Source organism: Dysidea avara, chromosome 6 (assembly GCF_963678975.1).
Source record: "Dysidea avara chromosome 6, odDysAvar1.4, whole genome shotgun sequence".
Classification (NCBI taxonomy): domain Eukaryota; kingdom Metazoa; phylum Porifera; class Demospongiae; order Dictyoceratida; family Dysideidae; genus Dysidea; species Dysidea avara.
Genome location: NC_089277.1, coordinates 37,219,632 through 37,242,225, shown reverse-complemented (window position 1 = coordinate 37,242,225; position 22,594 = coordinate 37,219,632). Strand labels below are relative to the sequence as shown.

At 40.4% G+C, this 22,594-nt stretch overlaps 1 protein-coding gene across 1 annotated transcript in view; it reads left to right on the top strand.

Moving 5' to 3' along the window:
- Positions 1–22,594, top strand: part of LOC136258014 (uncharacterized) — a 29,875-nt gene that overhangs the window by 2,317 nt on the left and 4,964 nt on the right. Inside the window, exons 2-7 of the mRNA XM_066051313.1 lie at positions 13,359–13,436; positions 15,870–18,065; positions 18,114–18,183; positions 18,805–19,149; positions 19,838–19,897; positions 20,088–20,435. Of these exons, the coding sequence (XP_065907385.1) occupies positions 13,359–13,436; positions 15,870–18,065; positions 18,114–18,183; positions 18,805–19,149; positions 19,838–19,897; positions 20,088–20,435 (3,097 nt within the window). The remainder of the gene's footprint in view (positions 1–13,358; positions 13,437–15,869; positions 18,066–18,113; positions 18,184–18,804; positions 19,150–19,837; positions 19,898–20,087; positions 20,436–22,594) is intronic.

Sequence of the window (22,594 nt, the reverse complement as noted above, 5' to 3'; positions counted from 1 at the left end):
CAGAATTTGTGACATTTTTGCAGTGGGAGCCCCACAAGTGTACAACAGCGATGTGAGGTAGGCAAGCATTACATCAATGACATTGGAAGCCCACAAGTGTGCAACAGCTATGTGAGGTAGGCCTTTATAGTGGTAGTATTTGGAACCCACATGTGAACAACAGTTATGTAAGGTAGGTAAGCAATTGTGCAGCATTGGGAGCTCACATGTGCACAACAGCGATGTGGGGTAGGCCGCAGCATTGGGACCTCACAAGTGTACAACAGCTATGTGGGGTAGGCCGCAGTTTTGGGAACCCTGCATGTGTACAACCGCATTTGTGGGGTAGGACGCAGTTTTGTTTTTGCAACGCTATAATAGTAGGCAGCAGCTGCAGCATTGGTAGCCCCACATGTGTGCAACAGCTATGCAGGGTAGGAAAAAGGAGACGTATCAGGCGGTGATAATAGCATACCTGGTAAATATGCTAACTGACTGGCTTGTGCCTTGGTAAGCAATACATTGTGCCCAATTTTTCCCCAGATTATTATTTTTTTGTAAATGGGGTTGCCCCCTGTCACTACCCATGTTAAATGATTCATTGGTATATGCATACAGTGTTGTGATGCCACACCAATACAATAACACACAAAATCTGATCAGTAATGTAGTGCAATAGTGAGGTAAACAATATAACAAAGATGGACACAGTAATGAAATACATGCTAGTAATATAGTATAGGTGTACATACAATGATAATATACTTGGAGGGTGGTAGGTCAGTTGAGTTTATGTTGATCAGCATCCCATGGTGGTTGGTTTGTGGCGTCAGTTTTAGACATTAGTTCATTGATTGCAGGAGTTAGTGATGGGGAGCAGTGGATGTAGGAAAGGTAGGCGTTGCTGTTCCAGCGTCCTAAACTCTTTATCATCCAAGCTGGGATTCTAGCAGCCGCTGCTGTTGCGGTGGCACCGATCCTAAGGCTGTGGGAGGCATATTGGGATTGATCTAAGCTGGCATTCTGTAGCAGGATGCGGAGAGCTTTGTTTAAAGAAGTGCTTGTTAATGTGGCAAACCTGCCAGCATTGAAAAGTGGGTCATCAGTAGCTGATTGATTAGCTAGAGGAGCACACTTTAGGAAGACTTGCAAAGGGCAGGTAGATGTATTTGTTGGGAATATTAGTAATTGATGACCTTTACGGAAAGGATCAGTCTTTGATTGGTGTAGTTTGATAGTGATCTTATCAGTATGGCTGATGTCTGACCAACTGAGATTAAGGTACTCACTTGCCCTCAGGAAGCCATAAAATGCTAATGTAAAAGTAGACCACAGCATTCTTTTCTCTGCCAGCGAGAAGTGGGATTGCTGAAGTTCACATTTTAGTGTATGGAGAATGTTGATTGTAATTGGTAAGCGAGTGCAGCATCTGTCACCTTGCATGCGGCGTATGCCCCTACAAACTAGTTGCAAAAGTGGATCATTAGTTGGGTCACTGAAACCCTCCTCAATGTGCCATAGACGGATACCAGACAAATATACCTTCAAGGTCTTGTGAGATACATACTGTGATTTGCTTGCACAAAAATACTGTAAAGTTAGAGATGATGCTGGCAGTGGTGAGTAGGTGTACTGGGTGCAGAAGTGTTGGAAGGCAGATTTAGACTGGTATGAGCATCTGGTTGAGGCGGCAACTCTATGATGACGGCATTGCAGGAGGCGTTGGTGAATGATTGGGGAGGCCAGGCAGGGATGGGGTCTGGAGCTTGCTTCGCCAGTGGGGTGAGCTGGAAGAACTTTGTCATCTGGAAACGAGACAATGCATCGGCTGTATTATTGTGAGCACCAGGTAATGCATCACACACACATTAATATTGTTCTGTGCACACTTTGTGCAATTACGGTGGTATCTAAGGTGAGCCAGTTCTGAAAGTAAAGCCTGCTTTCGTTCTTGTGTTATGTTAGCTTCCATTGTAGTCGTATTGAGCAGGATGCCCAGGAATGTTAATGATGTAGAAAGGCCTTCTAGTTTAGATGACTTCACTGGTGCATTAATTTTTTTGCAAAGGGAAAGCATTGCTGTTAAATTGTTCATGCAGTCATCAGTGTTGGCAGCTCGAGCAGTGAAAAAATCATCCAAGTAGTGAAGCAAGTGTTTTACTCCATAATTATGATGCAGTACCCAGTGGATTGCATCCGACAGACGATTGAATAAAAAGGGGGCCAATCTTAAGCCAAATTGGAGGCTGGTATCAACATAAAAGTAGTGATGCCACTGAATGCCTAGGAGGTTCCAGTCCTCCGGGCGTACTGGAATCAGTCTGAATGCATCTTTTAGGTCTATTGTACTAAGGAGAGCATTGGGACCAAGCTTGTTAATATTACTATATGCATCGTCAATGGTGCAGTAGGTTAAGGAGTAAGAGTCAGGGTCTATATAATCATTTATACTGTGCGGTGCAGGAGCAGAGAGATGGTATATAACTCGCCACCCTCCATCATGTTTGGGTACAAGGCCTAGACCAGATGCACGAAAATTGGGTAAGGGGGGTGTCTGGAATGGGCCAAGAATTCTACCAGCTTCACATTCTTTTAGGAGTGCTGTGTCAATAACTTCGGGCTGCCGGGATGCGGAAGCCAAGTTGGTTGCTAAATAGCAAACTGTGGTCCAAGACAGCCTATATCACAGCCATGCTGCAAGTCATAAATTAGCTGCTTGACAAAAACTTTTTTCTGGATGATTGCTAAGCTCCCACTCAAATATGAGTGGTCGTAATGGAGTCCACGGAAGTGGCCTAGTGCATGCTCCTATTGTTGGGGCATGTCCTGCGAGGGTGGTTATCTCTGCAGTGTTCGCATTGGTGCAGGTACCTACAGGATGCTCTAGTACATGTGGAGTTATTAAAGTCCTTGCAGACTGGGGTACTGGGTTCATTGTTGGTAGTTGGTCCGGTGATTGGTCGCTGAACAAGAGGTTGTGTAGTTGAGTGGCGAAAATTGCAATTCTTGGGGTAGTGACTAGTCTGGCCACAATGGGTACATTGGAATTGGCCAGGTTGAGTGATTGTTACAAAAGGAGTAATGCATTTAAACCACAGGTCTGAGTGACGTGTATCCCATCATAAGGTGTGGTCACTAGCAGTTGTGATACGGAATTGGGTATCATAGTTAAGCCATGCATGTAGAGGATATTGTCTACTGGCTGAGGTGATGATGGCCTAATAAGCAATTAGCTCTGAAGCCTTAGTAGGGTTGTGGTCAACCATAATAGCTAAATAAATATTCCATGCTTCTAACCAGGCAGGAAATGAAGTAATCCGTTTGTGGCTACTAGTTGGTTGCATTGCAAACGAGTCACCAGAGGGGTTTACTTCAAGGGTGAATGATGTCTGTGGCTTTGGTGCACCAAACATTGCCTTAGTAGTAAGTGTACCAAGATCAATATACTCGCCTTTCCGTATCTTGTCCAGAGTACGTGGTGTTACAGGTGGTAGTGGTGTTTTGTGTAAGGTACTTTCTGGTGGCAAAGTAGGTGGATTGGTACCATGAACTGTGATGGCTAGATGTGGAGGAGTAATTATCTATCACGGGTTGAGCTGCGATGGCGGTGGGATATTTACAATGGTTGAAGGCAGTTCTTGCCGATTGCCAGGTGAATCTGATGCCTCAGACAATTGGTTGTGTACCTGACAGGTTGTTTTGTAGTTCTGTGGCCCGCTGGAGATAGGTTGTTAGTTGAGCTAATAAATTTGTTGGTACATTGTTAACTCCCTGGTAGAATCAGTGGTGGCAGCACTTGGGTTGTTACCGGCTGTTGGGTTGTTACGGGGTGAGTTGACCATGTTGTCAGCAGGGTGTGTTTGCTGAGTGGCAGAATCAGTGGATTGCTGGCATTGAGTACCTGGCTCGTCCAGCAACGCTGACTGTTGCAGGCGCTCAATAAAAGCTGCCTTGTTCAATTTGCCCACGCTGGCAAATTGCATTCCCGCAGCCTTGTTCTTAACACCACTGTAGTTAAGGCGGATAGCTCAACAGTAATGGATGACGAAGTAGACGATGTTGTTGAGTTGGCAGATGGCTCATCAACTGGAGAAATGTATTGTGTTTGGCAGCCGCGTGTGCAAGGCATCTTGTCGTGTATACTGAAAGAAAATGGCATACAAAATACATACTGTGAACCGCAACTACTAACTTACTAGACGTAAGGTGTGGTCGTATAGTGAGGTTAATCAGCAGCAGCGGGTCTAAAATGGTTTGTACCCAGCAACAAGCAGCAAAATTTATGCAAACAAGTAGTTTTAATCTTAGCACAAAATCCTTTAATGGTTTTGTAGCACAGAATCTTTAACAGCAGCAGCAGCGGCAGCAACAAGTTTTCTTCAGCACTTGCCTCATGGTGTTTATCAAGCCAGGTGTAATTCACGTGAGCCCATAAACCAGTCAAGCTCCTTCATCCAGTTACTCCCTTGGGAGTGCGTATGTGTATATCTATCTACAAATACCGCCAGGATCGTAACCCAGCTTTCATGTTAACTTTAATTGATTGCTAGACAATAAATTACATCACAACATAGCTAGGGTTACATAAGTTTAAGCATCTCATACCACCTACCACTACTTCTACCATTCCGTCATTCTACCGATGATCATCAAAGCAGTCAAGTACAGCTACAAAATAATGGATGGTGTTAGAGTCCTGATGATTCAGTTTTTCAACAGCATATCGTTGTTCTGAGTGACTTTTCTTTCCAGACACACCACAATAATGCCTCCTCCTCCCAACACGTAACTTGACACAAAAAATGGTATAGTCAGTATTACAAAAAGCTCCCACCTTGTTGGTTCATAAGCAAAAAGATTAATATAGCTCAATCTCTTAGATTCAGGGTGTTGCCAAATTTGCATGCACACATTTCTCTGCTCAAATCGTGTCATACACAGTAGCCTGATAGCAGGACAAAAAGGAAAGCAGTTCCTTTCCATCATCATTAACTTTTCCATATCCATGTGGCCCCACCATACCATGGCACTCCAAATAATCATCATTCCTTGTACCAACACTGGCATTGAAATTGTAAAGGATAACAAGGCACTCTCCAAAGTTCTGAAATTATCAAGTTGGCTAAAGGAGTCGTCCTTATCATACAGTACGATAGTAACTGTATAGTAGGGACCACGAAGCAGTAGACATGGCCCAAGAAATAAAATCACCCAAAAACCAGCCTCAATTTTCCCTGACGATGGTGAGGCAGTATTGGTCAGGTAAAACTAAGCCCAAACAAGCTTTCAGATCGACCCGAAACGCTTTCAACAAGTTGCTACGGAATTTTAAAAAAAATTATTTGACGGAATTTTCTACTGACTGAGTAAGTAAGTAAGTAACTGACTGATGCCTTCAGACAAGCGTAACTCAATAACGGCTAAAGCTACAAGCTTGATTTTTTCACTGTTCGAAGTCGCTTCGGCCCGACAGGTGCCTTTTGGCATACCGCAGTATGTACAATGCATTCTTCATGGACTTACCAGTGTCCTCCTTTGTGTCCCATTCATCTTTGCTGACAGGGAAAGGTGTCGACTTGGCGCGAGCATGTGATGGCTTCCCTTCAAACCGGAAATCGTCTGTATTTTCATAGTGGCTATTTTGATTGCAAAGGCACTTTTAAAGCAGTTCTTGATTCGTATTGCTGTGTAACGGGTTGAACATAGCCTACAGCGAAGCGTAATGGATACTTCACTTTCCAGACGATAATTAATATAAAATTGGGGAACAGCACCGTTTCTTTTGGTATGCGTAGATTGTAGAGGTTCTTCCGGAAAAGTTCTTGATTCATATTGCTGTGTAACGAGTTGAACATAGCTGACAACGAAGCGTAATGGATACTTCACTTTTCAGACGATAATTGATATACTGTAGCTGGGGCGCGCGGCGCCATTTCAGATGCAGTATGCGTGGGTTCACCAGTCATAATAAAATTATTTACAAAAAAGTTAACAAACAAGTAGACGGAAATGCACAGTAGGGATATAACACTTCTTATTGTTTTACTGTGATTTAATATCATGGACTACTCCAACTTGTTTCAGCACTTTTTATCGATGTGCTATGGTCCCTACGCTAGTTGAAAATTCCAAATTTTTTTGTGTACTTGTCATCCTCCCAACAAACTGCTCTAGTGATACATAACAGTATAATACTAGGAGTTGCCCAGCATGACCAGGAAATTCCAGAGATATTGATATACACTGACACCTTGAACTCCATGCCTGCCACCACATCTCCAGGCAGCCAGAGTAGGAACCAATAACATTAAAAGCAACTTCTCCTCTCCAGAGTGTCACCCCATTAGCCTATGTTGCAGTCAATAACACACCCTAATTCACTCATAAATGTGACTGAATTTGGAAAATCACCCATATTGGTGCATTTGACACCTAAAATATTTAATAATCAAATCACAACTTTCAAGGGGGAAAACATTTGCGGTTTTCATGATTATTCTGCCAACCGTGAATGTTTTCCCCTTGAATATTTTGCATCTAAAAAGCCTAAAATCTTTTATACCGTATAGCCAGAAATTTTCAAGGGATGATACTTTCACGAATTTCAAGAGTGATGATAGCTTCATGAAAAATATAATCATGAAATGTTTCAGTTTATACACATAGCTATTATCCGCTTTCTAGACTTTCGTGAATTTAAAACCATTTAATGTAGTGCACAAGCATCACACCTACTTACCTTATCTTCTTGTGCGCTGCTTCAACTTCACTGGGCATGACACCACTATCGATGATTGTGGTGGGTTTGGTAGATGGGCCGGAGTTTTACCTGCTGGGGGAGTTGGTAAACCTTGATACTAGTTCTGAGTCTGGCAATTAGGTGTTAGGTTACTTATGATGTCCGTTGGTTAACCTGAGCACCCCTAATGACCACTAAATAGCTTGGGTGAGTAGGCCACCTATCTTTTACATTATAACATTATTTATAGGTATGGCTTAATGGGGAAAGGCAGGCATAAACTAAACTCCGGCACTGTCACATCCCAATCTAATTGGGATGGAGAATTTGCTCATGTGTGTAGCTACGTGAGGTTCGCCTTGTCCAGAGGCCGCTGTGGAATGCAAGGCAATGAAGACCTTGAATAATACGCTGCTTGTCCCAACTGATGTGTTTGGCCTTGTTTTGAGGTAACTCGGCATGAGAAGTTGTGGAGAATCAGAGACACAATCATACACACACATCTGTCAACCTTGTCCAGAGGCAGCTCTGGAACGCAAAGTGATACTGTGACTGTGAGGCAACACCCAACCTTCAACCACTGTCTAATACCAGTATGACATCTGACCTCCTCTGTGGTATCAGCAATATCCTGTGACAAAGGAAAAAGGAGACAAAAGAACACCAGGACCAAAGGCAACCAAATTATCATGTAATATGTAGATACACATCAATAATAGAGGCCACTGACTTATTGGAATGATTACCATGATTGTGTAGGCTATGTTTAACAAGTGATTAGTATACTAATGTACATGCACTATACACACAAATGGGTAGGGGAGGGGTGGGAAGACTTGAGTGCTGTCTAGTGACCTTTGGCGTGTCCCTCATGTTGACTACAGCGCATGTGTGATTATTCCAATAAGAGCCCACTAACTCTACAAATGCTCACGTGCATGCTCCATTAACTAGGTTTAAATCAACAGATTTAAACTCTTATTTAATGTAGTGCACAAGCATCACACCTACTTACCTTATCTTCTTGTGCACTGCTTCAACGTCACTGGGCATGACACCACTATCAATGATTGTGGTGGGTTTGGTAGATGTGCCGGAGTTTTGCCTGCTGGGGGAGTTGGTAAACTTGATACTAGTTCTGAGCCTGGAAATTAGGTGTTAGGTTACCTATGACGTCCGTTGGTTAACCTAAGCACCCCAAATGACCACTAAATAGCTTGAGTGAGTAGGCCACAGAAAGGCAGCTTGGGCTGTCTTTTCACCCAAGCGGAAGATGAGTGGTAAGGAATTATAACATGGGGAGCATACAAGTATATGTATTTGTGTTAGCATACAGTTGCATAAACAAATGTGCTTTAGCTGTCATGTGAGTTAAGTTGCTTGGACATGGTAGCAAATTCATTAGGGGTTATCCTGATATATCTTTGGTAGGCATCACTCCTCCATCTACCTAAGGCCTTGATCTGGAGGGGGGTTAACCCGGCTTGATTGGCTGAAGTAACTGCGCCGATGCAAAAGCTTTGTGTATTATACAGTTGAGGGGTCAAATTCAGGTTGCGCAGAATTCTTGCCAGTGCTGATGCGAAGAGATTTCTAGTGAGCATGGTACCATCTGGCCAAACAAACAGTGGTCCTTCCCGTTTTCCTCGTACAATGAGGTAGTCCACAATGGCACAAACTGGGCATGTGCCTCTGTTGCTTTTGGAGAGAAACATGAATGCTCCTTCCCTGAAAGGATCAGTTTTGGATTGTTTGATGTGTAGCTGTACTACTGTTGGCAAGCATCGGCTGTTTAATGTCAGGTCGGCAAGAGAGAGATGATAAGCTTTATCATAGCTGTGTTGGGATGGAACAGTGAACTCGCTTACGCGGAGGAAGCCATAGAAAGCCACACAACAGCAATTTGTCCTAGTACGTTGAAGGCTGCTTGTTTAGATGGTGCTTGATTTTTTGCTTTATCTTGAGAGTAATTGGGAGACATTTTCTGGACCGTCTCGTTTTGGAAGTTTCTTTGTGAATGCCTCTTAAGAGTTGCTGAACTCTAGGAGTGAAATGAGAATCAAAGGCGTCATGGTATCCCACTGTAACATGTGAATGCCGAACTGCTGCCAAGTACACTTTGATTGTGGCATAAGTTAAACCACGTGTAGCTAGGTGAGTAGCAAACAGTAGCAGTGTCTTTTCTGATGTAGGGATGCTGGGAAAGGAGGATTGCTGGCAGAATTTCATGTACTGTCTGGTACCTGCCTTGTAGGATCTCCGGGTAGCTGGGGCAGTACCTTGGGAGTAGTACTTTTTCATAGCTGTATACAGCTCTGGCGTTGTGACACCTATAATATGAGAAGGCAAGGGGGTCACATGAAGTGTAGATCTATGCCTACGTACATTGTTTTGTGGACAAAGAGGTGTTGAATGAATGTACATCATTATGATGTGAGGCATGAAAGTGCTTGCATTATTTATCACATATTTCAAGAAGTACAGTTAGTGCAAAATTACAATACATGGTAACCAAATAAAAACTGGTTTAAACTACTTGCAATAAAGTGTTTCTGAAAAGTTTTCTGAATCGTGATGAAGTCCAATCTGGTCCAGACGGGGAAGGAATTTTGTGTAATGATGCTGGGATGGGTGCTGGTCATCTGGCAACTCTTGGGTTTGCTAGGTGAAATAGAGACATCTGGTTTTGTGAAAGTTGATCAGCTGCAGTGTTGGTGACGCCCAGGATGTATGTGGCTGTCAAAGCTATGTCATAATGGGCTGTAAAGAACCAAAGGCTGCGAAGAAGGTGCATTACAAGTGTTTGCTTGGCTGTGCCTTTGTTAATGGAGGTCACCAGGCTGAGGTTGTCATACTGTAGTAAGATACTTTGTTTGGCTAATAATGGACCCCACACAGCTACCATTATGACAACAGCAACAAGCTCCTTTGCCATGATATGTTGGTGCATCCATTCATCTGACCACCTTAGTTGAAGCCAACGGTGATTATAAACTGCACCACAACCCCATGATCCTGAAGCATCGGTCTGGATGGCAATTGGGGTGCTAGGCGCCATGGTAGGATTGCGTAGGATACTTAAGCCATTCCAGTGGTGTACAAATGTGTACCACCAGGCTAAGTCAGATCGAAACTGTCTGTTCAGCCGAGTATAAAAATGTAGTTTCTTGAGTTTCGCTGCAGTTACATACATTCTGGCTGTAAAGGTACGGCCACACCTCACCACTTTTGAGGCATGCTGAAGGTGGCCGAGTAGAGAAAGGATCTTTCGTTTAGTAGCCTTTTTTTTGCCAAGCCACTGCGAAAGCATTTCCTGTATTCTTGCTAATTTATCCTTTGGAAGTCTCATTTCCATTCGGGATGTGTCGATGGTGATTCCCAGAAAAGAAAGTGAAGTTGTAGGACCCTCGATTTTCTCTGATGCTAGAGGGATCCCAAGATAAGAACACAACTGGATGAAGGTGTCAAGGTCCTGCTGGCAGTCAGATGAGCGTGGTGGGCCCATCAGAAGGAAATCATCAAGGTAGTGTAGCATGCATGAAACTCCATGTTGACCGGCGATCCAGGAGACTAAGTCTGCTAAATGTTAAATAACTTAGGAGCGGAACGTAAGCCGAATGGTAAGCATTTATCTATATACACTTGCTTACGCCACAGCATTCCCAGCAGGTGCCTATCAGCTGGGTGAACTGGAATGAGTCTAAAGGCACTTTTTATATCCACCTTAGACAAGAGGGTATTAGGCCCATACTTCAGAATTGCATCATCTATTGTGATGTATTTGAGACTGCAAAGGGGTTTTGGAATGGAATCGTTGACGCTGCAGCTAGATGGATGTGAAAGATCTACAATTAGGCACCATTTGTTTGGCTGATGGCCTTTTGGAATCACTCCAAACCGGCTGATATGAGCTCCCTGGCATTGGGATGGCGGAAATGGTCCAGCTATTCTGCTATGCTCTAGTTCCACTTGAAGATATTCATCGACTACTAATGGTCGTGCCAAGGCTGAGGACATGTTTCTTTTAGCTGAACGTAGATGTACAATGGTAGTAAGACCTATTCTGAAGCCATTAGTCAACCCGGTGATGAAGTACTGGACAAGTTCTTGATTTGGATATGTCTTCAGGAAATGATTCCAGTTCTGTGCTTGGAGTGGCGTGGTAATGTGTTGGACAGAGGGGGGAAGGATAGTGTGATTCGGGATATGAACAATGTGTTTCTTCCACAGTGGGAGCCAATCTTCATATGATTGCGGGTCTGTTAAAGAAGAATTATATAATTATATAAAGCTGAATTGTAAAACATGGAGTCTATATGATACAGTAATAGCATCAATGTATAAAGGAAAACAATAAATACATAATCTAATTGATTGTAAACATGTTCTATGATCAATGACACATTGTTAAATGTATAACAAAAAAAAGGAGGAGTTGTTTCCTGAGCTAAGCAGTTTTGTTTGTTTAGTTAATTACGTGAGGAGGAGGGTCTTGGACCACTATTTCCTGGAAAAAGTGGCTGTATTGGTCCGTGAGGTAGAGTAGCCCACTGAGGACAGTTGATGGTTATGTGGGCTACGCTATAATTTCCTGGGTCTTGAGCACATATGTAGCATATGTGGTCGTATTTACAGTTGGGAAAGGTACAAGTTGATTCATTCCAGCAAAAACAGATCTTACGAGTTGTTTGGCTGGAGGTGCATGGTTGATCAGGGCTAAGCTCACAATCGGCAGAACGGTGGGAAAGGCTGAAGCAGTAGCTGTACCTGGAGACTTTTGCACGACCTGTGAAGGCCAACGACCACAGGGTTGAATCATTAGTAGACCAGGTAATGTCGGGGCGTGATGCGGCCTGCTGACGAAATCTTTGGTCATATCCAGCCCAACAGTCACCCTTGTATTCCATAGATGCCTCTATGATTAACGACTGGTAGCCCATGAGGTCTGCGATATGCTCGGGGTGCTTCCTTGCCACTACCGATACATATGTAGAGAAACACTGAAGCCATTCCAGGATGGTAAGTGATCGTTTCTGGCACTTGTTCCTGTGGGAATCTTTTTGATTTTCACCTAAACGTTCTGGTAGAAGGTCTGCCATTTCTATAAATGTCCCTGACTCAATCCTTTTGGCTAACCATAGAGGAACTGGTGGGCAGCCGGCCCCAATGTTAACATAAGATGAAGCATCTATCCTCTTGTAGTGTTTGCTTGACATAGTCCCAACATGACCCAGCTGCTCCGTGAGGTCCTCATCACTCTCTGCCACTGCAATGAATGATGAAAGATGATGGAAGACAAGTCCATTTTTGATTTACGCTACCATATAATATGTATATGTGAAATCAGCACACTACTGTGCTTAATTAATGGGGGAGGCATTCCAGGGGAAGTATGGGAATGTGTCGGGAACAGAAGTGGCCCTGCACTGGCAGGGGCCGTGAGATGGGAGGGGAGGGGGGTAGGGGTATGGTCTTGGGAAAGTACAGGAATGTGAGTCGTGAACATAAGTGGCACTGCACTGGCAGGTTGGTGGAGGGGTGGGGGAACCAACAACAGGCAAGCTTACTCATACAAAGACATGCATAAACTTAACATGCACAAATGTAACATGCACAAATGCTTATGTTTATTATACAAATATCTATCTGAGTGACTAACACATATTGCATGTTAAGTACAACGTCCTTACTAGAGAATTCCTCATCGGCTGAAGGATCCTCCCAAAAGATACTTGAATCTTCGTCTTCAGAGTACACTTCCTCGTCCGCGTCCTGGATCTGACGTCGACGGCAGCGTTTGTCCTGAGCTTCAATAAAGGCGTCCACTATCCGTGGGATGTCCGCTTCAGTTAAACTTCGTGATGGCTGGCGTTGCTTAGTAGGAGTGGCACGGGGCATTTGTTGCTCTTCAGAGCGATCGTTGTCGGGTTGCTGCCGTGTGTTCTGGGCTTTAGCTCTAGTTCTAGTTGTAACACGACTGTTAGTTGTTTACTTGGGGTTCTTCCTTGGTCGTTTACTGGTAGGTTCATCCGCTTCTCTTGTCCCCTTTCGGCTAATGGAACGATTCTGTTGTCGAGTCTGATGTAATCCGCGGGGTGGTGCTCCGTCGCCCTTATCTTGATTTGGGGGTTTCTGGTGTGTCCCTTTTCGGTGTGTAGTAGACGTCTTGGCAATTTTTCTTAGCATCTTAAGACTTGAGTGCTGTCTAGTGACCTTTAGCGTGTCCCTCGCGTGTTGACTACAGCGCATGCATGATTATTCCAATAAGAGCCCACTAACTCTACAAATGCTCAAGTGCATGCTCCATTAACTAGATTTAAATCAACATATTTAAACTCTTATGAAAATCGTATTATGCAGTTTTGTCGAAGTTTCATCCCTCGAAAATTTCCCACAATATGGTATGATTGCCTGTATTTTGTAGGTATTCATAGCCAGAGCAGCAGTTTTGCAAGCTCAATATTTGATGTCATGGTCTTATTAGCAACCCACTAAATGTGAAAATTCTAATCATTTCACGTGCACTCATATGGGCCAAAATTCAGTCACAAATATACATGCATATGGTGTATATATTTGCATATATCTCTCATACATATTCAGTGTTGCATAGCATGATACTGGACAACTATTATCACAGGTTGGCAAAACTCCTATTGATTTGGCAAGGGAGTATGAACCACTAAAACAACGAATGGTTACACAGAGCAATGAAAAGGTATGTATGTCTTTGCATATACTCATGCACTGTTTAGGTATTTACTAAACATCACTGACTTCTGATTGTAATAAAATAGTACAAATGAGTTACCATCAATTATGATACAAAACAAGATACACCAAATATTGAAATTCAGAGGGTATCACCCAATTAATTGCATTATTCTTGATTAAGAGTCTTCATTGCATGCACTGTAATGCAAAGGATTCCCATTGAAGTACACATATGTATACAATAGCAAGTATGTTTGGTTCAGTTTTGATGCTATAGTTGTAGCCATCTCAGCAAAAACATAACATATAGCTGGCTAGTTTTGAAGCAGAAATTATTGTAGTAGTAAAATCTGAATTTTTAAGGATTTAATTTCGAAGAATGCATACTGTATTTCGAAGTACAGATGGATTTCAAACAAATAGAAATTCATGTCACAAATTACAAAATACGTAGAGTCTACATGTGCTCGTGTACTCACATTATTAATGAAATCAAGGACAGAATAATCTCCACTTTTGCACACTGGAAAGAAGACTGAGTTATAAGTGGAGTAGTTAATGGCAGCCACTGGCGAGTCAATTGGCTTGATCAGGGTACAGCAACAGCAAATGGTATGGATTCCCAACAATGGCCATTATGGATAGTTTACTGGCTGTTGATGCAGTAATGATACTGTTCAACTTTTATTAATAATACTGAGCTTAAACTTGTCAAGAATACACGAGCAAATATGCGTTGTTCTATCACATCAAAACACATTATTTTTACTTGTGAGAATTTAATTTTGAATAACAACAGGACCTGGGAATTTATTTTCGAAGAGAAGAGCCTCTTCAAAATACCCGAAAATAAAAACCCTTCAAAAATAACCACCTATGCAGTATGTATTTACTTTGTCAAAATTACTGATTTCTTTTTTCTAAGCATAATCTACCATTTCCAAGAGATGGAACACCAATGTTTCAGCTGCTTGTCGTGGTGAGTAGTTTTGGAACGTTAGTGCTATACAGTAGGAAGAACAATGAAATTAATTTGTACAGCAACTATACTGAAAATAATTAACTGCAAATGCTTGTCATAATTTCCATTTGTATTAGTCTACAGCATTGAGAATGAGCTTACAATTTTTACCATGGATTGGCTAATCAACAAAAATCTGGTTTTAGCCCTGTGGTTACTTACAAATACATGCATGATGGAAGTTTTATTGAGAGAATTATTATGCTCTTCTTTATGTCTACTGCGTCGTAAACAAGTGACATATCAAAAACTTTGTCGCATTTTCTGTAATTTTAATTTTTTATGAATTAAAATTACGGAAAATAACACCGTCTTTTAAACAACGCATCATAACTTCTGCATACTTCAGTTTATGGAGATGGGGTTGCATTTATCAGAATCATTGATAAATTGCGCATCGAGTGATATGTAAGGTTTTGTATAGCGACCAATGGAAAAGAGAGGAGAGAACCTTGTATGGTGAATTTACGCATCCAGGTACAAAATTGTACTGTGAAAAACCTTGTTTTTTGTATGTTTCGTGACGTATCTTTGTAGAATGACCAGTTAAGCCATTTGTTCAGGTGGATTCTTAATCTGTACAATTCAACTCATTGAATGAGACCAAGTTTAGCAAATTTGGTAAGGGAAACCCACTGTACTTTTAAGGTTTGCATACTAAAGTAACAAATTTCTTCCATAGAAAATTGTATAGAACGTGCATTATGGTGGAGTCAACTGTTAACAACTGCCACTATGAAAAAGTTACAACAATTGTTCAGATGCCATTGTATAGAGAAATTCAAGGACTTTGTTTTTATGTATGGTTTGTCGGGAAAATTATGGATTCTCATGGGGGTACTTTTGCCTTATTTGTATATAATGCAAATACATGTATTTTCTATTGGGCAAGAAACAATGGCTGTTCAAAAAATTTAACTGATCAGTGGGACCAAGCTAAAGCTACAAAATGGACAAGAAGTAGTTTTTAGGCTGTTTTAATGCATATTTCATAAGAATTAAGGGTAAAATTTAGTGCTTTGTAAAATTTTCCAAATATTACAATTTCCATTAGCCTCTTTTGATGTGACCAACACATGTGACATGTGTGCCATTGGGACCACAAAAATGAACCCAAGACTTTCAAGCTCTCCATTAGCAGGCAATTAAAGATCAATGGTGCATAGGTCTATCTGATTTGAGACTGGCTTTCCTGAGTAATAGCTCGATTAAAACATAATTTTTCTTTGTAGCATGTATAATTTCACCCATATTGTTTTTCTCAAAATGAACGCTTGTGCAAAGTAAGTGGAATTTTGTTGAGATGGTCAAGTATCTACTTCACTATGAACTATGGTACTCATATTTGCATTAAATGTGTTGTGATTGCATGCATAGTATATTTGTCTTTTTTGAATTGTGGTTGGTTTTATGCAGAAACAAATTGTTACGAGACTTCAAAAGAGTCTTCAAAAGGCTACAAAAGAGGACAAAAAACTCCCTGTACGATTTATTAAAATCCTCTTTACTGGCTCAGGAGCAGCTGGAAAAACTAGTTTTAGCAACCTCTTAATGAAAAAACCGATCAATAAGCTCCACCACAGCACTACTTTGGTTCAAGCTAAACATGCTATATCAGTGAAAAAAGCTGTTGTTGTTGGCTCAAATCAAATGCATTCTGATGTACTTTGGCTTGAAATGGATGATGATTCTGAGATAGCTTATCTTAGGCAAGTACTGCTATCATCAAAGAAGTTAGGAACAGCACAAGGAAGTCATTCATCAAGTAATCAACCAAACGTTAATGCTAAACATACTGAAAAACACCCCCCGTTACCAGAAAGTCAAACTGCCGTGCATAAACAAACTGAAAAACATCCCCCATTACCAGAAAGTCAAACTGCAGTGCCGACTGCATCATTAGCACCAAAAAGTTTCCTTAGCATTTTTTCACGCACACCTAAAGTAAGAGCCAAAACTCTGGGAACTTTTGACAACCTAGTAAAAAGTGCTCTTGTAGCAGCTGGTTCTTCACATCAGTTAGAGGATGGACCACTCCACCACCCTGGAGAAGTGTTAAATATTATTACTCTACTTGACACGGGAGGACAGCCTGAATATGTACACTTACTACCCACAGTCAATATCCACCCAATGGTGAACTTTGTGGTACATGATTTATCCAAGAGCCTTGAAGACCAAGTGTTGGTGGAGTACAGTGAACATGGTGAACATGTGTTTGAACCTTATCATTTGAGGTATTCTAACTTTGACATGATCAAGTTTCTGATGTCCTCAATAAATGATTCTCTAGAAAGACCAGCATGTCAAGTTCCACAGCTGGTCACCATTCCTGGCAAGAATACTGGTTCTTATCTTTGTTGTGTTGGAACTCACGCAGATAAAGTTACACCAGTAATGATACATGATACTGATAATAAACTAACTGCAATGATTGAAAAACTTGATTGTAAAGCTGCAGTTTGGCCAAACAAAGGTGGTGGTGTTCTTTTTACAGTTGACAATACTACTGCTGGGGATGATAGCAAAGAAGATCCAGTTGCAAATGTAATTCGAAGGAATGTTGAAGTATTGTCTTCAGACAAAGATGTATATGAGCTACCTATTACATGGATTCTATTAGAACTTGAAATCCGCCAAGTATGTTCCAGAAACAAGAAGGCATACATGTCATTCGGGAATTGCGTCTCCATTGCTTCACAAGCCAAGTTGATCACAGATGTGGAGCAAGTGAGAAGTGCTCTATTATACCACCATCTGTTGGGAGTTTTGTTGTACTATCCTGAAGTGCCTGGTTTGTGTGATTATGTGATTGTTGATCACCAGTGGCTTTTTGACCGGCTTAGCAGTATAGTACATTTCACATTTAAACAGTCATACAATTTACATGCTACAAACAAGTTGAAATGTAATGGAATTTTGTGCAAAGAACTAATAGAGCAATTAAATTGGGAAGAAGAGCTTAAAGAAGACTATTTTATATCTCTTCTTGTTGAGATGAAAATAATAGCTCCAATATGCAGAGAAGATGGTAGTGGAGAGGACTACTTTATTCCCTATGTACTACCAACTTACACCAGCCAGTCACAAGGTGATGATATACTATCCCAATATGGCTACCTTCAAGGTGAACCACTTTTGATTCAGTTTGTATCCAACCTCCTACCAAGAGGATTTTTCTGTTGTATAGTTGTACAACTGTTACAACGTCTACCAAGAGGTTGGAGACATCAGTTTACTCAGAAGGACACTTGCCATTCATACAGTAACTTGATCACATTCTGCTTACCTAGTGCATATTTTTTGTCATTAATTGACAAATTGTCATACTTGGAGGTCCAAATCAGACACAAGGAAGTTGACTACTATCAGCAGTATCCTACTCATCTTGTAGTACAAGATGTTCTTGCAGGTGTTTTGGAAATTGTTTGTGAACAATTAAATTACAGTCATGGAAGACTCCAGTATGGTTTTCATTGTCAGTGTGGAGAGATAAGAGATGAACACATTGCCATCACTAAACTGACTCCTCCTTTAGACTATGCATTGTGTAGATATGGAAGCGTAACTCCAACACAGTTGAAATACACTCACACAGTTTGGCTAACAGAAGTAAGCCAAATGTATGTAAGCTGTGTCTACTTTAATTGGTTTCTTTAGGAAAATCAACAGTTACATCCAATGAAACAAGCTACACCTCAAAACAATTGTACTACACAGGATCAGACTGGTAAGTACAGTAGATCAATACAATTTTACTAAACAAATTTGTGACCCAGTCTGACAAAACCAGTCTAATAGGCTTTCACAATATCCAAGTTTGATAACTCGTAATTCTCCAAATTGTTGACGAATCTACTTGAAACGTTATCACAGTATTGTGCTCTGCAGCAGCGTTTGGCTGTCAAAGTTTGAAGTTGCTACCTTATTCACAAGTTGTGGACTAATTGAAAAACTGTTTTTGTCAGTCCGGGTCATATTTTATGTGATGAGTATTAGCATTGCTATCTGTATCTCCCATAGCTATCCATCACACTCAATGATTTAATGCTATGAATAAGACACCATAGACCTGGAGTAAAAATTATGTGTTCAGTAACTATATTTAAAATTCCCTGCCACATACGTAACAATATCATCCTCTATGCACTGCTATTATTATAGAACATTTAATTTACAGTTTTGTCATGTGGCAATGGGTTATGCATCTAATTCAGAATGTTTCAAACAGACACATAACTACAAACACCTACTTATAACAAGAATTTAGTTAAATGATATACTATACTAAGGAAATTTCTTTTAGTTAAATTCAATGACTATCAACAGTTTTACTTGTTGTTGTTTGCAGGTGATCAGATCCCAGAATACAACCTACTCATGCAATACCATAATAAGCTTTTGAAAATATTACCAATTTGTGATCTCACTCCATATTTCGTATCTGACAAAGTTATCTCACTAGCAGATAATGAAGAAATCCTCAAATCTTCTACTACATTCACTGCAGCTCAACTGATACTAGAAAGAGTATCACTTAGGATGAAGAGTGGCAGTACTGATATTTTTGCTAAAATGATTTTAATTATAGAACATTATGGGATTGACGCTGCTAAAATACTATCACAAGAAATTAAAGTTAAACTAAAGGAAATAAAACACAAGGACAAAAAGTCGTACAACAGTGACAAACAAGGTACTTGTATTGTACATTCTGATTCATAATAGTGCAATAATTTAAAAATGAAGTACGCTTCCAGCCAGGACAGTTCTGGTAAGGAAGGGAGTTCACCAGTTTTTTAAAACCAGTAAGCTTTTTCAAAATTAATGTAAAACAGTTGCAGTATAAAACATTTCTTGCTTAATGTGTGTTGATAAAGACATATATTGTGAAGTGAAAACCCCATAAATACATAGCTTCAGTTCATCATAAATTACTACTCGAGCACCTTTGAGTGCCTCTGAAAACCAATTATCTCTTTTACTTTAAGAGTTTCCATGAGTAGGACCTTGTTACGTACGTAAAATATTGGTGAAATATAGGTAGAGGTGCCTCATGACAATTGCTATTGTAGCACCTTGATAATGATGATGGTAATGGCTTTGACCATCCACCTGGTTGTAATACGTTTACAAAATTTGATGTGACATTACTTATGTATGTGCAGCTGTATCTCTATCCTTTCACAGTGGTATACAAGATTGAAGCATGTTTTAGAAACTCTGCCCACTACTTTATTATTTTACGTCATCAACTTGGTATTTTGTGTCATGAACTAAACAATACAGTGTCCCTTTTAATTGCAGAGAGATCCCTACTTGGTTCTGGTTTTGCATTTTATTCAAATTGGTGTCATAACTGTCAGGTGCTTTTTCTCACTCAGAATTATTGAAATCATCTACAAAAGTGGATACAGCAGTACCAAAAGTTGAACAAAAAGAAGGTTAGTGTTATGGATGAGTTCATAATCATTGTGTGCATCAGGAAATTAAAGCAGCTAGGCCAATTCTGAAAACTATACATGTCATAGAGCTGGTCTTTAACTGTATGTCTGTATATATGTCTACATTATTGGAGAAATCCTTAGTTTTAACATAACAAACCTCGGTGTTAAATTTTACATTTTTATACAGAAATAATGTCATCAGAATGTGAAGTCTTCATACAATATTACAGTCAAATTGTAAACAACATGTCAGCTAAATCATTGTGTCCTCACTTTGTTGCTAAGAATATCATACTACCAGAGCATCAAGATGAAATCATTTCTGCTTCATCATCAAAGAAGGCAGCCATGTTGTTACTTAGTTCAATATCTTGCGCACTGGAGACTGAAATTGTTGAAAGTTTCTACAAATTTCTTGATATTATTGAGCAGCATGGAAATGTAGACAGTAGAGATGTTGCACTTGCTATCAGAAGGAAACTGTCAAACCTGAAGTTGAATCATGAAGAAAGCATTTCTACTCACAATGCTTCAGGTAACTATGTAGTAAAAAGGTTGTGGTTTTAGCATGGTATCACAAGTACATACCAACACATGTATATGAACAGTAGCATAGCCTTGTTCCATTGCTGTGATGTAATAATATAATCTAATCCAAAACAGCCAAGCTGTAAAAAAAGTGTGCGGCCCTCAGAAAGGCTATGGTGAAAAAAGATGTGAAATCCAAGGTGGCGGCCAAGAAATGGCTGTGATGGTAGGTTAATGGTAAAAATTTTAATAATGACAATTTAGGTAAATTTTGTGAAGCGGCACAAAAATTCACCTGAATTGTCGTTATTAAAATTTTTACCATTAACCTACCATCACAGCCATTTCTTGGCCGCCACCTTGGATTTCACATCTTTTTTCACCATAGCCTTTCTGAGGGCCGCACACTTTTTTTACAGCTTGGCTGTTTTGGATTAGATTTCATTTCTTTTTGTATTTGTATACCCCAAAGCCGGCCTATGGCCAGCTTTGGGACTTTTTTAACCAATGTTTTTTTCTTTACTACAGGAAGAAGCAAAGATGAAGTAGATGTACTTTAAATATTTTATCAGTAAATGTACAAATTATATATACTGTATAATACATATGTGACCGGATTTGCGAAAAGGGGTCTTCCACACACATCCAATTTGCCAACTTTGACAATTGATAACTTCAGATTGGAAAGATCTATTGCCTTGATATTTGGGCAGTGGTGAGCACCACTATAGCTGAATACATGGTGAAATTTTCAGGTTAATATGTTACTTGAACACTGAGTTATGGTCTCCACCATTTACGGAATTGGATGTGTGTGGAAGACCCCTTTTCGCAAATCCGGTCACATATATTGATTACAGAAATCTCCATGGTGGTTTCTTTGTAACTGAACACTCTACAAGGTGACTTCTTCTAATTGTTCTCTCTACAGGGTGAATTGTTTGTAGCTGAACGATCTACAAGGTAACTTCTTCTAGCTGATCTCTCTACAGGGTGATGTGTTTGTAACTGAATTTTGTATAGGTGATTTGTTTGCAGCTGAGCTCTTTACAGAATGGTTTCTTTGTAGCTGAACTCTCTAAAAGGTAACTTCTTCTAACTGATCTTTCTACAGGGCAATTTGTTTCTGGCAGAATTTTCTACAGGGTGATTTCTTTGCAGCTGAACTCTCTACATGGTGGTTTCTTTGTAGCTGAACTCTCTACAAGGTAATTTCTTCTAGCTGATCTCTCTACAGGGAGATTTGTTTGTAGCTGAACTATCTACAAGGTAACTTCTTATAGCTGATCTCTCTACAGGGTGATTTGTTCGTAGTTGAATTCTGTACAGGTGATTTGTTTGCAGCTGAGCTCTTTACAAAATGGTTTCTTTGTATCTGAACTTTCTCCAAGGTAACTTCTTCTAACTGATCTTTCTACAGGGTGATTTGTTTGTAGCTGAACTATCTACAAGGTAATTTCTTCTAGCTGATCTCTCTACAGGGTGATTTGTTTGTAGCTGAATTCTGTACAAGTGATTTGTTTGCAGCTGAGCTCTTTACAGAATGGTTTCTTTGTAGCTGAACTCTCTACAGGGTGACTTGTTTGTAGCTGAAATCCCTACAAGGTAACTTCTTCTAGCTGATCTCTCTACAGGGTGATTTGTTTGTAGCTGAACTCTCTACAGGTGATTTGTTTGTAGCTGAACTCTCTACAAGGCGATACTTCTAGGTGATCTCTCTACAGGATTCCTTGTTTCTAACTGAACTCTCAACAGGGTGATCTGTTCATAGCTGAACTTTCTACTGGGTGATTTGTTTGCAGCTGAACTCTCTAAATGGTGGTTTCTTTGTAGCTGAACTCTCTACAATGTGACTTCTTCTAGCTGACTTCTCTACAAGGTGACTTGTTTCTAGCTGAACTCTCTACAGGTGATTTGTTTGCAGCTGAACTCTCTACATGGTTTATTTCTTTGTAACTGAACTCCCTGCAAGGTGACTTCTTCTAGCTGATCTCTCTACAGGGAGATTTGTTTGTAGCTTAACTCTCTGCAGGTGATTTGTTTGCAGCTGAACTCTCTACATGATGGTTTCTTTGTAGCTGAACTCTCTACAAGGTAATTTCTTCTAGCTGATCTCTCTACAGGCCGATTTGTTTGTAGCTGAACTCTCTACAAGGTGATTTCTTC